The sequence below is a fragment of the Astyanax mexicanus genome, chromosome 13, assembly GCF_023375975.1.
Source record: "Astyanax mexicanus isolate ESR-SI-001 chromosome 13, AstMex3_surface, whole genome shotgun sequence".
Taxonomy (NCBI): domain Eukaryota; kingdom Metazoa; phylum Chordata; class Actinopteri; order Characiformes; family Acestrorhamphidae; genus Astyanax; species Astyanax mexicanus.
This window is the reverse complement of record NC_064420.1, coordinates 13,403,962-13,430,154: the sequence shown is the minus strand read 5'-3', so window position 1 is coordinate 13,430,154 and position 26,193 is coordinate 13,403,962. Positions and strand designations below refer to the sequence as shown.

The window sequence follows — 26,193 nt, the reverse complement described above, 5'->3', positions numbered from 1 at the left end:
TATTTTCAGTTATCAGATTTTTTTATGTGGATCAGTTGAAGTTCTTTTGATTTCCAATAGTGAGAATGATAAACAGGTTAATTTCCTGACAGTGAAACTTAGCTAAATTTATGGTATCCCAGGTGGTTGCTAGGTTGGTGAGCAGTTTTTAGGCAATTGGTATGGCATCAAAGATGGCTTGTAGGTGATTACTATGGAGAAGTAGCTAATTGTGGCTAGGGTGTTTCTATGCCATCTGAGGTGGCTAGATTGGTGTTGCAAGGTGGTTGAAATGGAGTTGTCGCTAGGTTGCTGCTTTGCAGTTGCAGAAGTGGTTGTTATGTTAGAAGCGGTTGCTATGATGCCGGTATGTGGTTGATAGGATGTAGCCATGGTGCTCAAATTGATTGATTGGAATAAACATGTATTTGTATCCTCATACCAATAATGAAATATCGATCATAACTAACTTGCATGTTTAGGAGGCTGAGGGTTCTCCACTAGGGGGTGCTCCTAAGTCTTGTAAAGTCTTGAAAGCCAGCGCCACAGTAATTATCTGTGCATCTAAAATAATCACAGCAAAATGTGTTATTTGAACCACGTCATTCATTTATTAGTCAGTTGTTCAATAAAAAATACACGAGTAGTTTAATCTGATTAAAAAATAACTATATTATTGCATATTATTTTACTGTAACTTCAAACAAGACAAAAACTAAACGCAAGTTTAAGCAGGCAGTTAATGCATATGTACATTTGCTCAGCACTTCATTCAAACAAAGGCACACGGGTGAATATCCAGATTGAATCAGAAGTGGATGGTCATGTGACTTCTTTAAGCCTTTCTCAACAACAAAAAAGCAGACAGTTCAAATAAATGTTCCAATGTTGCAAAGTGCTGAAATCAGCTGAAGCCTAACAATTTGCTGCATCTGCATTATAGAAAAAGTATGACAGAAAAATATGACATTACATATTAAAAAACACACAACAACTCTTGTGCCGGGGTAATCCCAACTTTTTCTTTTTTCCAGGATTTTCCAAGACTCGTTTTTCAAAAACATGTATAGCAGAGGCTAACGATGATCTGCTGAATTCCATTAGTAAATGTTTCCAGCAAAACACATTTTTGTAGATGTAGATTTAAAAAGTAAACCACGCTAGAGCAACTGCCCACTGGCTTTCAGTATAAGTGTTTTGTAAGTAAAGAGCTTTTCTTCTCTATTTAATTTGCAGTCAATGTGTCAAATTTCTTTCATTTCTGTGGTGATGAATCATAACTACACAGTTAGTTTGCCAGTGTTAAAGCAACACATTTTGTGTTAAATTAACGTTATCACTAGTATTTTTGATTTAGAACTGGCAAATCTTCTGTATACAAAATTAGTAGGGGTTAGGCTGAAAATGCTGCACTGTTCCTTTAAGAGACATAACCCCTTAGAACTGGCCAATCTTCTGTATACAAAATTAGTAGGGGTTAGGCTGAAAATGCTGCACTGTTCCTTTAAGAGACATAACCCCTTAGCAGCTGAGTTGTTACTAAGTTTAAAGGCTTTAGAATTGCAGCGTCGGTTTTTCCAAAAAGCACCATAGATGATTAAGAGAGAGCAAGCATTACATTAACACTCTCTAGCAGTTAAAATGACCCTATCTCTAAACATGCTTTTGGGGAAACTGGTCCCAAATTAGTAGCAAATTTGAACACCATTTGCAAAACATGCAAATTTTCAGTGAAGAACCTTCAATCTCACAACTGAGCAGAAAAAGGGTTTCAAACTGCATTTCAGGAAGAAGACAAGCAGACAAACAGATATAAATATATAAAGGCAAGTAGTGTGAGAAAGCACTTGTTTTATAGAAGATGCCTAATAAGTTAGCTAGCACCAGCCAGTGTCTTCACCCATACAATCTCTCATCTTACTGTAGGTCACCTGTGTCACAAAAATGTAGAATCTTCAAAAAGGCAAATTTACAGAAGAAATTAATCTTTGAATACTGGCAATTTTTAAAGTTGAAAGTTTTTTTTTTTTAACATTCCTTGATCCACAGTGTTTATCAATGCAAATTTGTGTATCAAGAATACATCATGGAAGGCAATGATTGTGATTAGCGGCATCTGGCTAGAATTGTCCATGTGAACAGAAAAGCATAAACATTTAATGTAAAAGGCTCCACATGCATATCCTGCAGGTTAGTGCAGCATTCCTTATCTTCTGTAGGGCATGCCTAATTCAAGAGACACGATACTAGTCCCATGACATCTGGCATGTTGGTGGAGAGCTGAAGAGTATTTATTAACAGATTTTAGGCCTAGTGATTTGTAAAATACCCTTAATTAATCAATTAGGTCAATCCCAGTCAGTTAGTGCTGAATAAAATCAATATGTATTTTATCAATAGGCTCCTTGTTTGCTGTCCCCTGGTATAGACTGTACTGTATTTTTCACACTATAAGGTGCACTTAAAATCCTTAAATTTTCCCCAAAAAATTATCTGTGCTCCTTTTAATCCAGTGCCCCTTATGTATGAATTTTACCAGTCAGGTTGTAAGGAGCAGTAAAGCCACTCTGCTAAAGTGCAGGAGTTTCAGTTTAGTTTTCCAACACCGTGACTGGAGTAGAATTAGCCGCTAACCGCTATTTACACGCTCAGAGTTGAGTACTATTGGCCTGTAGCCTGCTACTAACCCTGGCCAGCATTGCTAAAGAAGTTAGCCGCGAAGGCTAATGCTCCAGCCTTAGTGCTGCAGAAATTTGGGAATCTAAGCTTACTGCAAATAAATGGAAGTGCTTTACTCACCCAAATAAACAGTTTTTAAGAGAATAATCTGATCTGTGTAGATAAACATCCAGCGCTTGTTTAACTGTAAAAGAAAGTCTTTTTTTTTTATTAGTTTTGTTATTTGTTATTAGCTTAGCTTAACTTAACTTAGTTAGCTACCCCGCACCACCACCCAGCAGTGAGACCTGCTGACTTATAATGCTCCTTATAATCTGGTGTGACTTGTCTAGAAATAATCTGACCAGTTTTTATCCTTAAATACAGTTGTTTGCTTTTTAAATTTTGTACTGGAAGGCTAATGTAGTACAAATGATGGAAGCTAATATCCCACCATTTTGCACTGTGGATCCCTATTATAATCACATACAACCTAAATGGCAAAAAGTCTTTTGGATAATACTTACAAGTTAACCAAAAATTACAGGTATGTGTGTGAGGATTCAAGCCTGTCCACACCTACTGGGATACTTTTGAAAACGTCTCCAGCAGCATTTCTGACAATATCTTAGATCATATAGCACCACAAAATCACCCTAAAATGCTACCATTCAAAAATGAACATTGTGGTGTCACAGCAAGCAATACATTTCGTAAGGCTACTATTAGAGAAGAAATCCACAAACTGCATTTTTATAGCTATAGAATATCTTCAAAAAAAAAAAAGAAAGAAACAGGTTGGAATGGTGTTTGTGTGAGTTAGGTGTTAAAGCAGAGCTCCATTGGGTGGCTGCCCAGCCAGTTCATGCTCTTGCCGATACATCTGAGCCAAATGTAAATGCAATGATCTGCCACAGAAACATGAGCAGACTGAGAGACTGCCCTGGTGAAGTGCCACATTAAGCATGAACTAGTTCCCTTCTATCCTGTGTTAGAGAGGTTTAGTGCTGTGTGCTTTGGAAAGGGATGTGGAGGAAAGCAGTGCAGAGAAAATGCAAGATGAACAACGAAGATCTGGATTAAGAGCCAAGAGCAGCTTCACGAGCCGGATGTCTCCTCCACCATCGTGAACGTCTCCATGGGCTTTTTGCTGAGGTCACGAATGTCCTCAAGCAGGCTGGTTGGTGTCAGGATGTGAGAAGAACCTTCAGAGAAAAATGAAAGACTAAAATTAAACTCAGAAACTGACCACTGTATTTTAACAATGTAATTTAGAGAAATAATTTAAAAATGTCCTAGAACAGAAATACTGTGTTTATCTGAGCGTTGTTGAATAATGAGTGTTTAGTATACAGAAGGAAAAACCATCAACACTAGGCTGGAGGCTGGAGCAAGGTATGGAGAGGTAGAGAAAGATATACGCACCAGACTACTTCTTACCCTGAGAACAATGACTGCAGCCAAGCTCCAAAAAACAGCAAAGAGCTTAAACTAATTTACGATCTTAATTTATAGTGTTTTACATTGATATCAATAGATCCAAGTGTTATCATACATCACATGTTTGTCCATATCTCAGAAGAACACTCCTAGTTCTATTGAAGTGATGGTGTATTCTAAGCCCTTCCTATAATTATAAGCAAAGGATAAGTACTGACCAATGATGACCTCACAGGACTTTGTGGCTTGTGTGACTTCGTAAGCACAGCGCATCTCTGAGTAGCTGATTCCGCCCAGAACAAAGATAATGAGACGGGAGCCAGCTTCCTGAGCGCTAGGCTTATGCTTCTGCCTAGCACTGAGGGAGAGAGAAATAGTGTGTGTTATGCAGAGAAAGATTTAGGACAACAAGTGAACACAGCAAACATCACAGCAAAACCTCAATATTCTAAACTAAGTGCACCAAAAGGATCATATGTTACAGTGATCATTGTTCAAAATCACATCACATTGACCCTTGATGGGATTGTAACACATAACATTGTTCATTTCTGAACAAAAAACGTGTTGTCAAAATGAACGTTACACCATATGATTAATCTGGAAATTTTTATGCGTTAATTTTTCCCCAGCACCCTCCAGTGATTCACTCTTTTTATAGACAGACACACACACACACACACACACACACACACACACACACACACACACACGCATGTTTATCTCTTAAAAGTTGCTTCTGTGTCCAAGCTTTCTTGTGTTTAATGCTTAATCACTTTGTTAAACATTTACTCCGCACATTAAAAGATTTAAGTGTAAAAATCAAAAGAACTACCCTGGCACAAGGCACTAAACTGTTATTTTTGTCTTCCTCCCAAATATGCAGGGAAGTATTTATTTTTAAATCGTGTCATGATTAATCACAGAATATTGTTGTGATTAAAACAATTTCTTAAACTATTGAGACCACTAGTACTGTATTTTTCACACTATAAGGCACCCTAAAATCCTTTAATATTCCCAAACATAGCGCAACTGCTGCTAGCGATAGCGGTTAGCCGCTAATGCTAGTGCTGCTACACCCAGCCTTCTAAGCTTAGGAAATCTAAGCTTACTGTACATAAACCGAAGCGCTTTACTCGCTCAAAGTTTACTTAGTCAAAGTTTAGCTTAGTTTAGTTTTACTAGTTACCCCCCCACCACCACCCAGTGGCGAGACCTGCTGAATTAGAAGGAAATAAAACCCCTGTTCCTTACTAGAGTTGCATAAAATAAAGGAAAATACGTAATATTAAAAATGATAAAACTATATAAAACTATTAAAATCTTATGTCTTGAAAAGAAGAAAAAGTGCAATAAATCGTAATACTGATTGTCACTACTAGAAAAAGATGATACCCAATAAAAATCCATAATTTACATGACTAATGCATTTTACAAATTGGCCACATGATGAACAGATTCCTTTACTCATTGTGGGGAAAAAACACTATCAATAATTGACCTCTTTTAAATGTCCGACTAGAGTATTCATTTCCACTCTGAGAACAATGATCCAGTGGATTGTGACAGTCTGACCTGTGGATAGTTTATTTAACCCTGTGGAAAAGCTGTTGATGTTTAGTAACGCCTTCAAACAGAGCAACGCTTCTGCAGTGAAGTACAGTAAAGTAAAATGGGTAAATGATACGTGAAACTGAAACCTGCAGGAAGGTGAAAGTCAGTCTTACCTCACAGCTCTGTGAGCATAGGGGGGAGAGAAAGAGAGGGCTTATGGGCAGTTAGAAATGAATAGTAAACTGCAGCCTCTCACATCTGCAGCTAATTTATAAAGCTCGACATAAAAACATGAAATCAAAAAAGAAAGTTTATGTATTTGCCTAAATCTGCCCATAGTTCCAGGGTCAAGGTAATAAACGTGACTCAAAAACAAAATTGCAAAACAAATATATAATATTTTAAATGGGAATACACAAATGTAATGATTTGTATGGTGTAATAAAAAATAAATGGCTTATAAAACTAAACAAAGAAAAAAACAGGCCCAGGTCTACCTCACAGCTCGTGATCCATTCCACGCAGCGGGACACTCAGACTGATGCGGCAAATCCTTTGTGTCGAGCTTATTCTCCACCACATCCTGCAGCACACACAAGCAAACATGACTTTCAGGACAAAACGTCCGAAATAATGTATTAAGAATATACTAATATTACTACACTGCTCCAAAAAATAAAGGGAACACTTAAACAATACAGGGGTTGGACAACTGAAACTGAAACACCTGGTTTTAGACCACAGTAATTTATCATTTGGTAGACACAGGAGAGTTGAGGTGCACATGGAATTCTGTCGTGATGTGGGCAGCTGTGGTTTTATGTTTTTTTGGATACAATCTGGGGTTAGCTCCCGAACATCCCTTTCAGACAGCTTCCTCTTGCGTCCACAGTTAATCCTGTTGGATGTGGTTGGTCCTTCTTGGTGGTATGCTGACATTACCCTGGATACCGTGGCTCTTGATACATCACAAAGACTTGCTGTCTTGGTCACAGATGCGCCAGTAAGACGTAACCCATGAGGGTGGTATGGGGCCCGATATGCACAAATGGGGCTTAAGCTTACAGCCCAACACTGTGCAGGACGCATTTGCCAGAGAACACCAGGATTGTCAGATTCGCCATTGGCACCCTGTGCTCTTTACAAATAAGAGTAGGTTCACACTGAGCGCATGTGACAGACGTGACAGAGTCTGGAGACACCGTGGAGAACGTTCTGCTGCTGCAACATCCTCCAGCATGACCGGTTTGGCAGTGGGTCAGTAATGGTGTGGGTTGGAATTTCTTTGGAGGGCCACACAGACCTCCATGTGCTCACCAGAGGTACAACCACCAACACCATCAGGTCTAGGAGGAGATTCCTCAGGAGAACACCCACCGCCTCATCAGGAGCATGCTCAGGAGGTCATACAAGCAGGCAGAGGCCGGACACACTACTGAGCCTCATTTTAACTTGTCTCATTTTAATTTCCACTGAAGATGGATCAGCCTGCCATTTAAATTTCCACTTTGATTTTGAGTATGATTCCAAATGCAGACCTCCATGAGATAATAATTTAGATTTACACTGATCATTTTTATCTTATTTTGTTCTCAACACATTCCACTATGTAATAAGTAAAGATTTTCAACTGGAATATTTTATTCATTGAGATCTAGGATGTGTTGTTTTAGTGATCCCTTTATTTTTTTAAACAGTGTATTTATACTAATAACCTATTTATAATAAATATTAAAAATGACCCCGATGGTCTTTCTTTATCACAGCTGTGGTTTGGATATAATATTCTTACATTCTTATCAAGTCTGTATGCATGAGAAAATCCCATTTGCTTACTTTCTAATAGACATCCAAAGAACATACACTATATGTCTAAATGTTTTATTTGCATCCACAGCTGACACAGATGTGCTAATGTACACACATTTTGTCTAGTCCCTGTAAAGAAGTACTGCAAAAATAACATGAAATTTAGAATCAAATTAACCTACATAACCTACCGACATCATGTCTAATGCCAGGCGTGGACTAGGGGAACATGAATTTGGGATTAATTGGAGAGTTGGGGATGATTTTGGGTACTAATCATCCAGCATCCTGACCTCATTTACGCATGTGTGTCTGAATGCAATTAAAACCTCACAGCAATGCTCCAAAATCTAGAAAAAAAAACCCTTCCCTGGACTGTAGACACAAAAGCATAAAACAAATGTTCATGTGATATGTAAAACAGCACAGGAAAACCACTTCAATCAGACTTTCCTTAATAATACAACCAGCTTGTTAATCTACTTTCTCGCTCTGTCTGTCATGTGACTTCACCACGCAAAACCAATCAACCAGCTTAAACATGTTTTGTTTTGCAAATAAATTAACTTATTATCTTATTAACATCTCAAATTACATTTACGGGAAAAAAAGAATTTTGGCCTATGCAGTACCTCTGGCAAACATGATGAAAAACACTGTACTAGATTTTGACTAGATCAAAGTAAAGACAAACATATTCCCCAATTTACTGTATGTTTACATCAGTTAGAAAATACATAGACTGCAGGGTCAGAAATCTATTTTTCTAATAAATAACTTTTTAACCTTCATTGGTGAGGAGACAATCTAAAGGGTGGAACTCTATGCTGGAATGATTAAAAAGAAAGATTGCTGAATCGTTTTTAATGAGTTGTAGACTTGTGAATAACTGACCTCCATCACATCTTTGATGATGGGTGTCCATCGTGAGAGGTTGTACGTCTCTTCCTGAGAGCGATCTCTCCGAGGGGGCTTTCGGGATGAGAAAAGACTAGGCTGCGGAACAGTAGACAATGTTTGTTTTATGATGAGAGACATTATGCCACTATGTTAAAATAAAATGACAAAACGTATCTATTGTATTTTTATTCATTTTAAAACATTTTCTATTTAAACATAACATAGGCCTAATCCCATTTCTCCCCTCAGTCCTACCACTTAGTCCTACGTCTCTGTTTTGCACATGCATATCAAAGGGTAGGGTGTCCTGATTCTAGCATGATTGGAGGGGTAAGGGAAAGTGTTAGGGCTACATAATCCTTCAAACAGAGATTTTTTAGAGGCACACTCAAAACAGAGGACTGAGAATCCCCGGCCAAATCGACCAAAGAAACCGACAAATTTGAATATTTTCCATGTTAAAAATTATGATAACCACTTTAATACCATAGTTTAATATGTAGTTTCAAATGCAGATTATATGTAGTTAATTCATGCCGCTTATTTTCTAGTAGTTCGTCTCATTAGCTAGCTAGCTATCTAACTTTTCAACTCCTTATCACAAAGGGACAGTAATAATAAATTGCTGCACCACCTGTTTGCTAGTAACTCTGTTCCAAATTGAAAGGTTACACTTGAAAACAAAGGGAAAGGGTACAAAAGAGAAATGGGACTGGGCCTTAGACAGCAAGAGGATTTACTTACTGAGGAAATGATTGGCACCCCAAGTAGATTCCAGTTTGTAATGTACTCACTCTCCCCTTCAATCTTTACATGTTGGATTAATTTGGTCAGGTTCTCCTCTGTTGTGCCTGCTCATCGAAGAAATCACAAAAATAAAAAACAAAACAAAACATATGTAATAATCACACATTTCAATATCAGAACATAAAAGGTAATGTGCGCTCAAATAGGTTTGTTGCTAATTGTATGGGTCCTCCAAGATATAATACCACAGTAAGACTTTTAGGGAATTGTTAGATTGCATAAAGATGTGTGACATGCCTAATATAGGGATATGGCATTCCAACACACTACAAGTAAATTATTGTGCAAAGCAATGCACAACTTTATTATTATTAGATTTAAAACACTGTTGTGTTTAGGTGTAACTAAATAATAAGAACACAGAAGGACCTTTGTGTATTAAAAGTGTTATTTTTTCAGATTTTAAAGTAATGCTTTGTTAATAAATTTATAAAAATTCTCTCATTGATTGTGTGTTTGTAAGACTCACCGTTGAGGCTGAAAATATAAAGCAGAACAGCTCGAATTTTATCGTGGGTGGAGTGCGGGTTCAAGAGGACAGGAAGCAGCGTCCTCATGGGGTCCTTCACCTTCTGCCCCTCGACATCGGAGCCAACAGCAAGGTCCTGTTTGCAGAGAAATAAATTAAATAAAAAACAAAGCAATGAATAGTACCACAAAAACTGGAAAAATAAAGGAGAACATTTATCTGATAGTTTATCTGTAGTTTGGTATATCTTTCTAAATACAAAAAAGTATTGAGACACCTGCTTATTCATTATTTCTTTTGAAATTAAAGGTATTAAAAAATATTTATCCTCTTTTTTTTGTTGAAGTAACTATCTCTACTGTCCAGGAAAGAATTACTAATATTTTATCATTTGGAGATTAGATTGGAACACTGATGTGAGGATTTGACTAAATTCAGCAGGAAGAGCTATGATTAGTCTCAGGATGTTGGATGATCACCACCTCACCTCGTCCCTCCCCAGCTCATCCCAAAATGATTGGATGGAGCTCCATCATTTAAGAGAACATTCCCGTTCCACTGCTCTACAGCTCAATGCTGAGGAGATTTATACCCATCATAGCTCACGCCTGGCATTAGGTATGATGAAACAGGTTCATGTTAACCTGCTCAAGAGTGTCCTATTCTATTGGCAATGCTTGTTTCTCTACAGGGACTGGACTAGGGTGTTGGTCCATGTAAGTAATGGGTGCAAATTAAAATACTTGAATGCATTTGTTAGAAGGGGTCTCCACAAATATAGTTCTAAAAAAACAGTTCTAACATTCCAGTAGGGGGATTTCAGTTTTTCCAGTAACTATAAATGAACAAAAACAAACTCAGCACAGCATTTCCTGCTATTCTGTGGAGCGGATGGATTTTCCCTACCTGCTCTGCTTTGCACAGCTTCTCCACTGAGCTCTGAAACTTGTTCATGCAGTCTTCTGCTAGCGTCAGATGGTTTCTTTTCTGAAAAGAAAGAAACATAGTCAGACTAAAAACAGCATATATTGTGTTAAACACACACACCACACAAAAAGTGTACAGATCAAATTAATAATTTATACAGGATAATTTCTATGAACTCATTTTAACCGCTACTTCCCTCACTCCAGCAGCATTTCGTATTAAAGCGCTGCTCTACACAAGGCAGGGAGTGAGGAAGGGAGCCAACAGAGAGAGCCACAAAACCGAAGGCATTATTTCAAACTTTTTACTCCCTAGTCACACAAATCAAACACAATAAAGCATTCAGTTCTGCTCATCACGCCCAGAATCAGTCTACCCAGTTTCCTACCTTGTCAAAAACTGGCTATTTTTTAGCCACAAGATTAAAGATGGATACAAGCTGTACAGTGCTAGGATAGTAAAGGTAGTTAAGCCAACTAAGCTTTAGCATTTTTTTGCTTACTAAAGAAGTGACTGTGTTTCTCTATATAAAGTTCACTAACATAACTTGAGCAGATCCGCTGAATACATGAATAGAATAGCAGCGCTACGGTAAATGTACAACTTTATTAACACTGCTGAGGTACAGTTATGATTAAAGTAGCTCTACTGTGGTAAACCTGTGACTATATGGGGCTACATGTTTAATATTTAAGTAGAATAGTACTATTGATCTAAATTAATTATTAAAATTAGCACTGCTAAGACTAATTTATGACTCGAATAACAATACTGGAGTACATTAATAGTTTAAATAAGCACTTCTGAGGTGCATTTATGAATAGAATAACTCTACTTAAAATGTTATATGTTTGGTAAATTTATTACTACATTTATTTTTCCATTGTAGGTTTAAACCACATTTAAATTAGAAAAAAAGTATGCTACTCAATGTATTTAACTGTGAAAAAAGGGGGGGAACACGATAATAACCTTTGGTATTTTGCCTTTGGACAAATGTTTCAGTCTATTCAGATCGGTTTCGGCCCAAAACGTTCTATTTTTGTGCATCCCTAACCACTACTATTCATTATTCAGAATATAATACACATTTCTCAGTAACTACGACAAATTATCCAGTGTGGTCTATAAATTATTTAGTAGAAAAGAAAGAAAATGTACCACGTCCTTAAGCTGTAATAATAGTTTCCTACATTGCAAACCATCATCTGGACATGATCTCTAAAAAGTAACAGAATCGTAAAAAGGAAAAGGAGAAGTAGATCACTAGAGGGCAGAGGTTAACGTGGCATGACACTGACATTACTGATTACATCTCTGCAGTAAATTCGATCTTTGCAGGGAGAGGTGACACCAGGCCTCAGAGGCAGCTTGGGGCATCCAGTAATACATACCTGAGACACTTGTTTGCGGAAAGCTGGCATCTGCTTCATGAGCTGCTTTAAGCCTCCTATTGAGATCTGCTTTTGCGAATAGAAAGCAAAAAAAAAAAAAGAAACCACAGAAATTGTTAACTGGGCCAGACAGCACAGAAAACTGGACTGTAATATGTGAGTATCGTATCGGGAGACGCAAAAAAAGAAACCCACACCTTCCCCTCTGGCTGCTTCTTGTTGGCAGAAATCTCTTTCACCAGTTTAGGGATTTGCCTGGAATTGAAAAAAGAAATGTAGTTTTTGTAATGTTTATAATAATTGTGATTCTATGGCCAATATATCTCTGGCCTTACAGAACTGATAACTAGATTATTATAAACATGCACATATTTTACCACACATTTTGAAATGCTAATATCCATCACAATTGACTAATGAATAAAGAAGTAATCTCAGGTGTGGTTGTTCGGGTGCTAATCCAGATTGTATCCAAAAAACATAAAACCACAGCTGCCCAAATCACGACAGAATTCAACGTGCACCTCAACTCTCCTGTTTCCACCAAAACTGTCCGTCAGGACAATAAATTATTGTGGTTCCAAACCAGGTGTTTCAGTTTTATTATCCAACCCCCTATTTTTTAAAGAATATGAAAAAAGATTTTTGGAGTGATTTTCAAAGTAAGTTACACTTACTCAGTGACCTCAGCGATATGTAGATGTCGAAGTCTAATCCACAGTTCATCACTTTCATTCAGCAAGGCTTCTTTTTCTGAACCATCCTTTCCTTTATACCTGGCAAATGAATCACAGTTCATCCAGTCTGTTAAAAAAATATTATGTATTCTTTTTTCTCCTTCCTGTTTAATAAAAAACAAATGGACTTCTCAAAAGCCTCAAAAACACATCCGCCAAATGGTGGATTTTTGTTCATTTTGATTTATTGATAAACCTCATGACATGTCATGGGAGAAAGCTACTTTTAAATATTTTGTGACAATTAACAGACACTTACAGAGAAACTTACAAAAGTGCCTTGTTATCCACTGACAAAATATTCCTTTCTCTAGCTAGAGTAAACAACTTACCCCTAAGCTTAGAAACAAGTATCAGTGCTGATATCCAGATAAAAATGCACACACTATAAGATACTTAGATACAAGAAAAGCAGACTGCAGCAATAACAAACATTCAATACAATTTAAACTGACATATACATGTTTTTAGTTTCACACATCATAAAGGACACTGTTTAGTTCTATAATTACAGGCCGTATCTGTTTCTCTGCATCATTATCCTCTTTTCACCCTGTTCTTCAGTGCTCAGGACCCCACAGGATAGACCACCACAGAGCAGGTAATATTTGGGTGGTGGGTCATTTATTCTCAGCACTGCAGTGATTAGGGGAGGGAATCACAGAGCATCTTACAACAGGAAAATATCACAATACATTTCCACAATAACATAAGACAAACCAACATCACAATTAAGTATTGATCGGTGTCAGTTTCACAAAATTTGACAACTAATACAACAACTGCTTTTCTTGTATCGCTGGATTACTGAATTCCTTTGATTAGCACCACCAAACAAACTTAAAAGGGGGGGTGGCGGGGGGGGTGGAGTTTAGAGCATATATGTTTCAATTGAAATATCAATATTTTATGCCATGTATCAACACTGGCATGGTGATGATGTATTAGTGTGTGTTATGCTGGTATAAGTGGATCAGATACAGCAGTGCTGCTGGAGTTTTTAAAATTGTGTCCGCTGACTGTCCACTCTATTACTCTTTTTACTGTGTTCAGCCAATCAGGGAACAGAGCCAATCAGGGAAGAGCAGGGCTGCCACTTTACACACATAAGAACCTCACACACACAGAGCAGCTGCCTTTACACCACAGAAGAGAGCTGAAAATGTGCAGTAAAATTTTACTGACTACATCTGTTGCTTTATTTGAATTCAAAGGTGTCACGGACACGCCCACACAGGTGAGCCGAGAGATGCGTTGAAGAAAAGTGCCAGTGGACGCACACTGTTACACTCCTACTAGAAGCTAATGTAAATTTAAAGACAGAATTTCATCTGCTGCTGTACAGTTAAGGTTGGTCATCCTCTAGTCCTTCATCAGCGCCTTTAGAATGCTGACCACAATACACAAAGTGTATTGTGAATTCTCAGTCCAGCAGTAACACTGAGGTGTTTACTTCAGCAGCACTGCTGTATCTGATCCACTCGTACAAATGCAACAACAAGGGGGATAATAAACAAGGAGAATAATAAAGTATGTAGAGAAACAGAAGAAATACAGTCAGTATTTAAAAAAAATATATATATATTTGATGAGTGGAGCTGAAAAAAATGGATATGGGAGTAGAAACAAGGAACTTTTCCAAATGTTATGAGGTGCATGAGGTGCGTATGTTGCATTAGAAAAACTGACAGACTACATACATTTTTAACATAAGAAATGTAAAACAAAAGTGTTAGAAAGTTTTGGCCGAGGACTTACTTGTATATGTCATTCTTGATGGGCACGAGATCGTAAGCCATGGCCTGGTAGGTCAGCTCGTGTAGTATGGGGCTTACAGGGTCAAAGCCACGGTCAACTATTATCAGTTGAGCCTGGGTCTTTTCCTAGGTCAAAAGAGTTCTTGTAAGGTAATCTAATAGCAATGAGTCAAAGAGCAAGAATGCATTGTGAATAATAACATAATATCATAGCCAGAGGTACTGAATGCCAGGAATCATATATGAGAAAGAAAAAAAAATAGCCTCAGAGAATAAAAAACTATTCCTAACTGATTCAACAGGTTTAGCTGGATTTCTCAGGTCAGCAGTGCAACAGCCAGTATTTGTTATGTATACAGAGAGAGAGAGTAAAAAAAAGAGGAGCAGAGACCATGAAAAAGAAGACAGTTATACACATATGTAGAGAGACGCTTATAGATACGCTTATCAGATATATATATATATATATATATATATATATATATATATATATGTATATACCAATTAATTGAGACTAATTCTAATGACCATACAATCTCTAGAACATCAGTGTAGACATAAACAATGTAACAAATTACACATAAAAATGTATCACAGTAGACTAGGGCTGCAACGATTAGGCGACTATTTAAACGAAATTTAAATAATCAACAATGTTGATTATTTAAATTTGTCGACTACAAATTTCATTGTCGACTAATCGTTAATTTGTAACAGTGCTGCATTACACGAAGTGCTGTGGACAGAAGTGCAGTGGGAGATAAACAGGGGTAAAAATGGCTCACTCACACAGGTTACACTCAACTTAGTCTGTGTCTCCAAAAGTGCCCAAACACAACAGATTACATATTTACTCCATAAATATCAGTACTTTCCATGTTTCAACAACATCTTGACAATTGAATGCCTTTTTAAATCTCATGTTCTGCTGTTTCTTTTGGTTTTAGAGATCGAGGACATGGCAGAAAGAATCGTTGACTAATCGACTAATGGAAAAAATAATCGTTATAAAAAAATAATAGTTGACTACCAAAATAATCATTAGTTGCAGCCCTACAGTAGACCTATATCTACAATAAATGAAAAGCTAGAATTAGAATAGAATTAGTTACAGAACCAAGTAGAAACAAAAAATGTTCAATGTGAATTTCAAAACGAATCACACACACATAACCTTCAGACACAGCAGGAGAGCTGAAAAGTGTCTAGAGAAATAGTAAAACTTTTATAAAATTAGTAAAATTTTAATAGCAACCAACCAAAATAATGTGAATGACTCCAAAGCAGAGACAGGGTTCATACATACACCTTTTTCCAGCAGATTTATCTGTGGTAAATTATATATATTTATGCAACAGCATATAAATTCATAATAATTAATAATTGCTATACACCAGTAGGCCCCTATATGCAATACGCAATTTATACATTTCTGAAGCAGTTGTATATCTGTATACACCTTTATATATATTAAGCCATTAAGGCAAAAGTGGTAAAATGATTAGCTTTACAAGTGAGTTCCTTTCTTTGCAAACCGCTTCGCGTAAACACTCGCAGAATACACAGTATGCCCTCTCTATCTCACGCCCTCTCTCTCATTCTCGCGCGCCCTCCCGCTCTTTCTCTCAATATGTTTGGGAAAAAACATTTGTAGTTTAAGCAGTTAAGATAATGCTGTTGTTTTTGTTTTCAAAAAAGCCTCACAATCATTCTTCCTTGTTTTTTGATTTAGGCTCCTGACTTTTCTAGATTTTCATGACTATACGGACCCTGAATAGAGACCAAGAGCAAATACATAAGCTCACCTTTTTCTTGCCACTGTTATCCAGCTCATAGTGCTGTGCTAGTTTATTATCCACTAGCTCAGCCAGTACTTTGGTATAATCAAGTTGTGAATCTCTGTATAAAAAAAGCACATTTTGAGAATTAACCACCATAACCAACATTAACACTTTCAAAACATACAGAATTCAAATTATCAGCCTTACTAACAAGTCTTACTTAAACATGAAAACTAAACAATTAAACATAACATAACAACGAACATTTAAAAGACTGTGCTATAATTGGGTTATCCCAGAAAAAATAAAGATAATAAATCTTTATAAATAGATTCTTGTTAGTAGACGAAACTAGACTAAACAAAAGAGTTCTGCAAATGTTTTCAAACACAGTAATGTAAAATCCCTAGTTTTTGCATTAATACGTTTTTTTTCTTTTTGCAGGTCTTAAAAACTTTTGCACAATATTGTATATCGTCATTGTCCAATGAAAAGCAAGTATCTCCAAAATGGCAACTTTACAGGAAAGACATAAAACCTACGTAACTTTCAGTGGAAGTCAATGTAAAAAGAGTTTATTTCAGATAATTTTACAAGAATTTTTTACACAGTAAGGGACAGTTCAAATTATGCAGTAAACTAAAAATCCACAAAAATGGAGATACATGTTTTTCATTGGACAGCCAGGTCAAATTTAGTTTATTGAGCTTATTAATCTTAAATAGAAGAATAACTTTGTATTTTAAATATTATAGTATAAATGTTGCTCACTGTGTCTAGTGATTAATGTGGGTGGATTGTTCTTATGGGTATATAAAACATTACTGCTTTTATTGTATTTAATTTTTTTTTTCCCCCAAATGCCTTCAACTTTTGCATAGTACTGTATATAAAGTATCAGCAATCTTCAAGCCTTGTTTAAAAAAGCAAAAAGCAAAGTAAATTTTCTGTAGTGTGATGCAAGGGTGATATTCAAATAATGAGATGTTTTAAGACGTCTTGATGTTTTGATGAAAATTCATAAAAAAAAAGTAGAATATTGTCATTTAAATAACATGTGATAGCATAAATCTGGTTTATTTTGACCAGAGACTAATGTGGGTAGCTTCTGTTTTTCCCCCCATATAACATTTCCCCCACTTACTTCTTGTATCTAACTCCAGGGTACTCGTCCAGTGTGGCACACAGAGTGACTAACTGATCAGCAAACGTCTCCAGGGTTTGACCTCGCTCTGTACTCTGTGGACTGTAGATGCTCTTGAAGGCTCCTGGATTATCACAGGTAAAGACCTACACACAGAAACACACACAGCGTGAACTAATCAACAACCTCAAATCAATTCATCAATCTATTAAAAACTGTGAGAAAAAAAGAGAAGCAATAACAGAAAATTGGCATGCAAGGCAATACATCTCAAACACTGTAAATATACACTCAATACATCTCCATGAGCTCCTGCATCTACTGCAGCCTGATTTTAAAAAATCATTACTGATGAAGGCTGGAAATATTTTACACAAAAAAATCACCAGCTAGTGTAAGCAAAACTGACCAATACTGCAAGCTGGTGCTTGGCCCAAACATCGAGGCTCCAGCAGAGCATTTTAGTGCAAGTTCTATTACTGGCCTTGATCATCACTGGTAACCAAACCTACACTATATGCCCAAATGTTTGCCCAGGACACCCCTGCTACTGAATGCATTCAGCAACTTTAGGTTGCACCCATTGGCAAGACAAGACAAGATAAGAGTAATGTCCAGGTCTAGGTAAGGCTGTCTACTTAATTTTAAAACTTTGCTATAAGGATTTGATTGCATTCAGTGACAAGAGATGATCATGACCACGACCCTTACCCCCAGCTCCCCAGTTTATCCCAGAAGTATTATATGAAGCACCATTATTCCAAAGAATACAGGTCTACTGCTGTTCTTATGCTCAATACCCCTCTTTCCCACACATAGCATAAGAGTTTCGTGTTTATCTACTCCACAAACAGGTCTAGACTGATACATTACATATAGTGCATACTCTAAGAAATAGAGGTGCTTCACATGATTCTATGATCAATGCCACAGAAGAACCAATTCATGGCTCCATAAAAAAGCACATTTACAGAGTGTAAAGAAACTTTAAACTGGTAAAGAAGCTTTCCATCTTTAACTTACAAACTCCTTACAACCTCTTTTGCACACATGATTTTTCATAGAACCTAAGGTGGTTACTAAACTAGGCTAGAAAAAGTTGGAGAGCTCATGCAGACATAGGTTTAAAAAAAAAAAAAAAAAAAAAAAAGTTTCTACCTGAGACTCCAGGGGGAGAAATGAGATGTTGATCTCTTTACACACTTTGATGTGCTTTGCACAGAACAGTTTCATTTTGTTAAACAGGTCATCTGGACAATCTGAGGGGCAAAATCAGGACAGTAAACATTAAATCCATTCCAAAAATGTGTTATTCAACGATAATGCTGCAAATAAGACTAATAAGAATGCAATGCTGACTAGTTAGAAAACAGTTAGACAAAAAGAAAATTCATATTTTTTATTTTTCATTTCTTGTATTCTGTTTTTAAATTAACAATAAAAGGGCTGCAATCTGTTGTCATTTATTCTAGTTCAGAATCAATATATAATGTATATTACTTGGGTTGCACCGATACAATACCGTATTGGTATCGGCACCGATTCTGGCACTTACACACAGTATTGGTATCGGCAAAGCTAACGCTATGGAGCAGGATTACTGTCGTCCACCAGCTCCTGGTAAGTAACTTTATAACTCCTATATCTATTTACACAATACAGATCTGAATACACGAGCCAGCTACCTAAATAACCATCTAAATAATTAATACTTGCCTAAGTAACAGTCTTAACCTCTTAACGTGCCAGATAATTAATATCTGTCTGTGTTTATGAATAATTATAGGTTCAATATAGACACTCAATATTTCAATTTAAAGCTTTAAATGTCTGCTTTTCAGTTATCTAGCATATTTAGCTGTATTTCCTTTCAAAAAATAAACATTTAGGGCGAAATATGCTTTTTTGTTAGAAATATTAATCATAACTGCTACGTTTTTTTGTATGTACATATTTGATCCAATATGGACCTGTTATAAATCATTCAAACCGTCTAACTCTCAGGATTACGGAACCATTTTACTATAGGATGCACGGTTCCTGAATTAGAACCGAAAGAGTGCATTACACTGTTTCACTGCAGTGTTTTTTCAGGTCTATACTTCAGCACACACAGTTATTATATCTTATTCAGGATAAGACAGTTGGTATAGGTATCGGAATTCAGTATCGGCCGATACCAGAAAAGCTGGTATCGGTATCGGTCAGGAAAAAGTGGTATCTGTGCATACCTATATATTACGACATATATCTATGTTAAAATATATATCTAAAGGTATAACTTTAACAGCATCTCTCTTCTAGTATATAGTGGCCATATAATGGGACAGTGGCAATGAAACCTTGGGTGGAAAATTGGGTGGATTTTAAGTTCTATTTGATAAATAACCTATTTTACTATTTTATCTGCAAACATACTGTTTTTGAATAATGCTGTTTATTAAACAATAATGTCAATCCTGCCTTCCCCGATTCTCTCTTAGTAACCAAACCAAGCATAAATACTTACAGTCAGTAAAGTAGACATACGCTGCTTTGTACTTGGGTTTGAGCTTGAAGTCATTGATGAATGCATCGACACACTGTCAGAAAAAAATAAAATAAATGTTACAGTTAACAATCTTGTTTTAAATTGGCATACACAACAATAGAGATGGATCGATCATTATTGATCGCTGATTGTCTTTTAGTATAACAGGCCGGTTGTTGATGCCAGATTAACATGCCCACGCTAGCTTGGTCATGCAAGGTTTCTGTAATGTTCAGCAAGATTAAATTCACTTTACTATTGGAATCAAATACATTTAAACTTTGTCAAACTTTATTAAGCATTGGATATCTTTGCTGGCTCTGCTATGTGCTGATACTTCCTGTCTCATTTCACCTCTATAAAACACTGAAAATCTTAGAAAAAAATTTGCACACAAGCAAAATGTGGTCATTATGATGTATGCAATACTGGATTTCTGACCTTTGTGGTGGGGGACATGAAATAGACAGCCTTCATCTCCAGGACTGGCTCTCTGCTTTTGAACAGATCTTCCACAACTGCAAATGGGACAGAACAGAAAAAATAGAATGGCTTTAATAAAACGGGCATATTATCCTTATCACTATAATTATTAAGGTTTGAGATTTTTTTTATCACAATTTATCATGATACAACTGAAAATTGTACAATTGCCCACATCTAACTAGCTATAGAATTAATAATTACACCTCTACAACACTGCCTGAAACCCTATCTTGCCTGATACTTACTTGTGATTCCTTCGGCCATCAGGTCTGACATTTTGCAACATGATGACAAGAGACGCGTAGTGAAGCTGTCCAATATCATGATCTATGAGAAGACCCCAGGGTTACATTCACAAAAAGAATCACAGGCAGAGTGTTTCACATTCACAGCAAAATATTATATTACTAGCCAAGTTTTATATGACCCTCAGGCCCTGTTCAAACCTGGAGTTCACACATCATTTCTTGAGGTATATGAGGCAGGGTATGATTCTTACTAACTTCATTCTAAAGCTTTGGAGACAAGGCTTTAATCTCACACTTTCTAAGTACGTTTTTATGTTTATGTGGAATAACCAAAATGACCATCACACACATCGACTGACTGGGGATCATACATAGAGTGGTATGAAAACGTTTGGGCACCTCTGATAATTTTTTACGATTTTTTCCTTTATAAATTATTGGATGTTTGGATCAGCAATTTTAAGTAAATATATCATATAGCAGACAAACACAGTGATATTTGAGAAGTGAAATTAGGTTTTTAGGATTTACAGAAAGTGTGGGATAATTCTTTAAACAAAATTAGGTAGGTGCATAGATTTGGGCACTCCAACACAAAAATTACATTAATATTTATTAGATCCTCCTTTTGTAGATATAACAGCCTCTAAGCACATCCTATAGCTTCCAATGAGAGTCTGGCTTCTGGTTGAAGGTATTTTGGATCATTCTTCTTTACAAAACATCTCCAGTTCAGTCAGGTTTGATGGTTTCTAAGCCTGAACAGCCCGCTTTAAATCACACCACAGATTTTTTATAATCTTCAGGTCTGGGGACTGAGATGATAATTCCTGGAATCCATGAATGCTTTAGTAGATTTTGAGCAGTGTTTAGGGTCGTTGTCTTAAAGTAAACTTAAAGTTTGTCATTGATTCTTGAACAGTGTTCTCAAAAGTCTGCTAATATTCACTGAAATCCATGCGACTCTTAACTTTATTAAGATTCTCAGTACCTGCACTGATCACACAGCCCCAAAGCATGATAGATCCACCACCAAATTTTACTGTGGGGAGCAGTAAAGTGTTTGTCTTGGAATGCTGTGTTCTTTTCCGCCATGCATATCACCCACCTAATAACTTTTTAATAATAAAATTTTAGTTTCATCAGTCCACAGAACCTTATTCCAAAATGAAGCCGGCTTCACCAAATGTGTTTCTCAGAGTGCTGAATAGCTGAACCATGCACAGCGACTCCATCTGCAGCAAGATGATTATGTAGGTCTTTGAAGCTGGTCTGTGGTTTAACTATGACTGTTCTCACCATCTTGGTCTGCCACTTCAAGCCTTAACTAGAACTGTACCTGTGGTCTCCCATTTCCTCACTATGTTCCTAACAGTGGAAACTGACAGCTGAAATCTCAGAGATAGCTTTTTACATCCTTCTCCTAAACCATGATGTTGATCAATTTTTGTTTTCAGGTCATTTGAGGTTCTCATGTTGTCACTCTTTAGAGAAGAAGGAGGAGAAAAAAAACTTGCAATTTACTCCTTAACTCTTTCTTATAATTGAATCACCTGTGTATGTAGGCCAAGGGTCAATAAGCTTACCAAGCAAATTGTGTATTCCTGTAATGAGTGCTAAAGGTTTTTAAATCATTAAAATGAAAAGGGTGACCAAATGTATGCACCTGCCAATTTTTGTCCAAATAATTATTGCACACTTTCTGTAAATCCAATAAACTATTATTAAGGAAAATCATGAAAATTATCAGGGGTGTCCAAACTTTTTCATACCACTGTATATTATACAACTGAATCAAACTGGACTCAGAAAATTAGGCTAAAAGTTGAATAGTGTAACCCCACCTTAGGTCAACACTGGTAGAAGACTCCAAGAAGACTCCTAACTCTATATTCACCTACTCGTATAATGTGGTTTAAAGGCACTCTTAAAAAGAAGCTACATAATAATGAGCAACACAAAAAATAACACATCTATATTACAAAAACTGTTCTTTGTGTAAAGGAAAGTGGTTCTATGGTGTCACTTAAAGAACCACTTCAAGCACATGTTTAAGAGGGTGCAAGTTTTTTTCTGAAAAAGAGCATCAGCCCAATCCATAGTTGCTTTGAAGAAGCATCCAGACACAACAGTCCAGATTACAAGTATTATTGGTCCAAAGTTACCTAATAATCTTCAAACATACTGTAGCTAGTGTTCTAAATGAAGAAGCCAAAGTTAATATTGCACATTTGCCTGTCTTTAGCAATTTCATGCGTTCAGTTATTCCCCTACAAGGGACAACTTCCTCAAACATCCTGTGGCCCAAAAGTCCCATCAGTCTCATGAGGATGAAGGTATTCAGAACTGAAAGCACACCAACCTTCCATACTTCTGATTTTTTGCAGTCTGCTATGATAGTATCCTTGATTTCTGTACAGGGAGATAAAAACAGAAATGAAAAGTAAATATAAGCAAAAATGTGCTGATAGCTGCATTTAGGTTTTTGTTACAAAGCCCCTAACAGTAACAAGGCACAAAATTAACATTTGGAGACCTAAAACATTCCCTTAATTTAAAAGATTGCTAATTAAAATAAAAGCCAGTTTCTGTTCAGTTTAATAACTGAAATAGGTTGTTAAATTGTGTGAACAAATACAAAAATTATTGTACAAAATTTCCCCATAGGAATAAAACGTTGAAATGTAATCCCGCACAGCAGCCGAATCAACGCACAGCATCTCTTCTCTCCATTGATCCACAGTACTGTCTGTGTATGGAGTTTGTAGACCAGCTTATGTTGTGCTATTTAACCTAGTGTGTGTGTGTGTGTGTGTGTGTGTTTGTCTGTCTGTCTGTCTCTCTCTCCATCACTCTCCCTTTCTATATCTCTCTACTTTCCTCTCTGTTTCTCTCTCTCAGACACATCTCTACTTTTCACTTTGTCTCCATATTTTTCTCTACTTGTGTCCTGCACTTAAGAACTATTGCTATTCAAGAATTTAAAAAATATTACTTTTTTCAGATTTAAAAACTATTACTGTTTACAAATGTAAAAACTATTACTATTTACAGATTTAAGAATTAATACTATTTTGTAAATTTAAGAACTATTACTATTTATTAATTTAAATTTAAGAACTTACTATTTACAGATTTAAAAACTATTACTATTCATGAATTTAAAAACTATTACTATTTACAGATTTAAGTTAACAGTGAAATTAAGACAGCACTGGATTATAGATGGCCATTTATTTAAAGTGCTTTAGCTTTTTTTTTAGACTTGCTTTTTATAAACTGTTTGAACTGTTTGTACAACTTACAGTGAAGTATCTAACTTTCCTTTTTTTTAGTTTTAAATTTGGTATCAATATTCAGAAGTGGGTGTGGGCTGTTATGGGTTAATAAACAGAGGGAAGCATTTACATTGAAGGAACAGTTAACTTTTATTTAAAACGTAGTTACTTTAGTACTTACAGTAATTCATACTGTAACAGGTTTCTGCTATATTCAGTTTCTGAGAAAAACATGGATACACCTCTAGTTAATCAGCGTAGTTTAGCTTCAGCGGCCAGCTGACCTCACGGGCAGGGTGTTACTGACCTAGCTAAATAACTTTACCACACAAACTGAAACATTACTAACTTTTAAAACCTTTGGTAAAAGACACATTTAGAGTTTTATACAGTTTATGTGGTGAGTGTTAAATTATCGCTAACGGTTAACGTTAGGTTAACTACTAAATGTAGTTTAGCATAGCTAATGAAGGTAACTGTAGTTAGCTAACTAACAGCTGGGTTAGCTAACCAGCTAATAATCCTCGCTGTATGAAACAGAAAGCAGGACAGGGACTGGAGTGTTTGTTGTTTGTGTTGTGTATAAATCCAGAGAGAGAGATGAGAGATCCGTGTGTGAGATGTTTCTGGAGTTTTTGAAGTGTGTGAGAGTTATAAACACAACAGGAAGGGAGGAGGAGGATCTCAGCACAGACAACTGTTGCTGATATTTCTCTCTCAGTTCAGGGTAGAAACTCCTCCGGTCCGCTGGGAGCTCAGAGCGCTGCTGTGTGCAGTCAGTCACAGTGTGTGAGCGGGGTCTGAGCGCACAGCGGTCTTTAAACTAAATTAAACTGAATAAACTTACTTTGCCAGACTATCCTCTTCAGCCCGTGCTCTGCCCCAGCTGCCATCTTGACTCGGCTCTGCTTTTTTTTTCTGTAACTCAGTCCAAGCACGTCCCTACGTCACCAGGCACGCCTGGGCGAGTCTGACAGCAGCTGCTTGACGCCTTGCTCCCTTAAGAAGGGAGTGTACTACAGATGCCTTTCAAGTGCACTTCGAGTGTGAGGTTTCTCTGAGGTGATATTTTACTATGACAGGCTTAAGCCTTACCTCAGCTGTGTATGACGACAGTATGAGAAGTGTTAGGTAAAATATATGCAGTAAGTGTCTTCAGTCCCTTGAAATTAAAACAGTTGTGATGTCACTGATGTCAAATATAAATATATAAACATTTTGATATTTTTTATGGACATAAATAAATCAAATGATGCCTAAATTCTAAAAAAAAAAAAAAAATCTTACTAAACATACATGTATGACTGCAGGGTATGCCACAACAAGACATTGAGTGACAAACAAATACTGCCAAATATTAAAGGAAATGAATGTATATCATCACTTTTTGTGGTATTTTAGTTAACTACAGTAAATAGTTTGAACACTGTCCCTTACACTGTATCAAAATTTTAATAAATGGACCAATAAAATTCCCCATAATGACCTGAATTAAACTCTTTTTGCATTGACTTCCTTTAAAAGTTAAGGTTTTATTAACTAATAAATATTAGTCAGCTAAGCACTGGAATATTATACCAAAATAAAAGGAGATAAAAAGTATGAAAAAGGTAAATGGCTTTAGTAAACTTCAAATTTTATAAACCTGTGTATATATCTGAAAAGACAGATACAGCAGATGGATGGAAGGAAGGATATCATTGAAAGTACTTTATTTCAGTAATTCGGTTCAAAATGTGAAAATCATATATTATATAGATGTGTTACACACAGAATGATATATTTTAAGCCTTTATTTCTTTTCTTGTTGATGATTATCCAATGAAAATCCGATTAAAATCTAAAAGTCAGTGTCTAAAAAAATTAGAATATGTTGTTTATGCCTATATTTGGGGTTCCATGTCAATGTCAAGAGATTCAGGTCAATGTAAAACATAAATGGGCTTTTCAAACACTCGCCTCTATCACATTCTTTGGTAAATAAATATGTTGGGAACCCTGTACGTTTTATTCTGTGTACATTTTACTTCTAAAGATCACAGGATCCTCTGAATTACGAGATCGTTTAAGAGTCATGATTAGAAAAATGCTAGCACAGTGGCAGGAAATGGCAGTGGACTTGATTCTGCGCTACACCAGCGAACTCCGTCCGGATCACGTTTTGGATTATTCTTCTTTTTCATAGAGGATCATTAAAGCATTCAGAAGGTGAAAACACTTTTAGTGTGTTGTTGTTAAGCAATGTTGCCTGTGAGAGATTCTCAGTCCAGGAGCAGTGCTTCCCTGTGGGTT

The 26,193-nt window shown here is 36.5% G+C and overlaps 1 protein-coding gene across 1 annotated transcript; it reads right to left on the bottom strand.

Annotated features, from left to right (window-relative positions):
• Positions 1–567: 567 nt before the first annotated feature.
• Positions 568–24,854, bottom strand: stxbp3 (syntaxin binding protein 3). The gene is made up of 19 exons (XM_007233417.4): positions 24,749–24,854; positions 22,986–23,035; positions 20,621–20,702; positions 20,331–20,407; positions 19,869–19,941; positions 18,518–18,618; positions 17,360–17,505; positions 16,240–16,333; positions 14,436–14,560; positions 12,618–12,716; positions 12,138–12,195; positions 11,941–12,006; positions 10,526–10,606; positions 9,620–9,755; positions 9,088–9,194; positions 8,338–8,439; positions 6,132–6,217; positions 4,296–4,435; positions 568–3,842 (listed from the first exon to the last, which is right to left on the bottom strand). The coding sequence occupies exons 1-19, from the start codon at positions 24,792–24,794 to the stop codon at positions 3,736–3,738; spliced, it is 1,776 nt and encodes a 591-aa protein (XP_007233479.3). The 5' UTR covers positions 24,795–24,854; the 3' UTR covers positions 568–3,735.
• Positions 24,855–26,193: the final 1,339 nt, after the last annotated feature.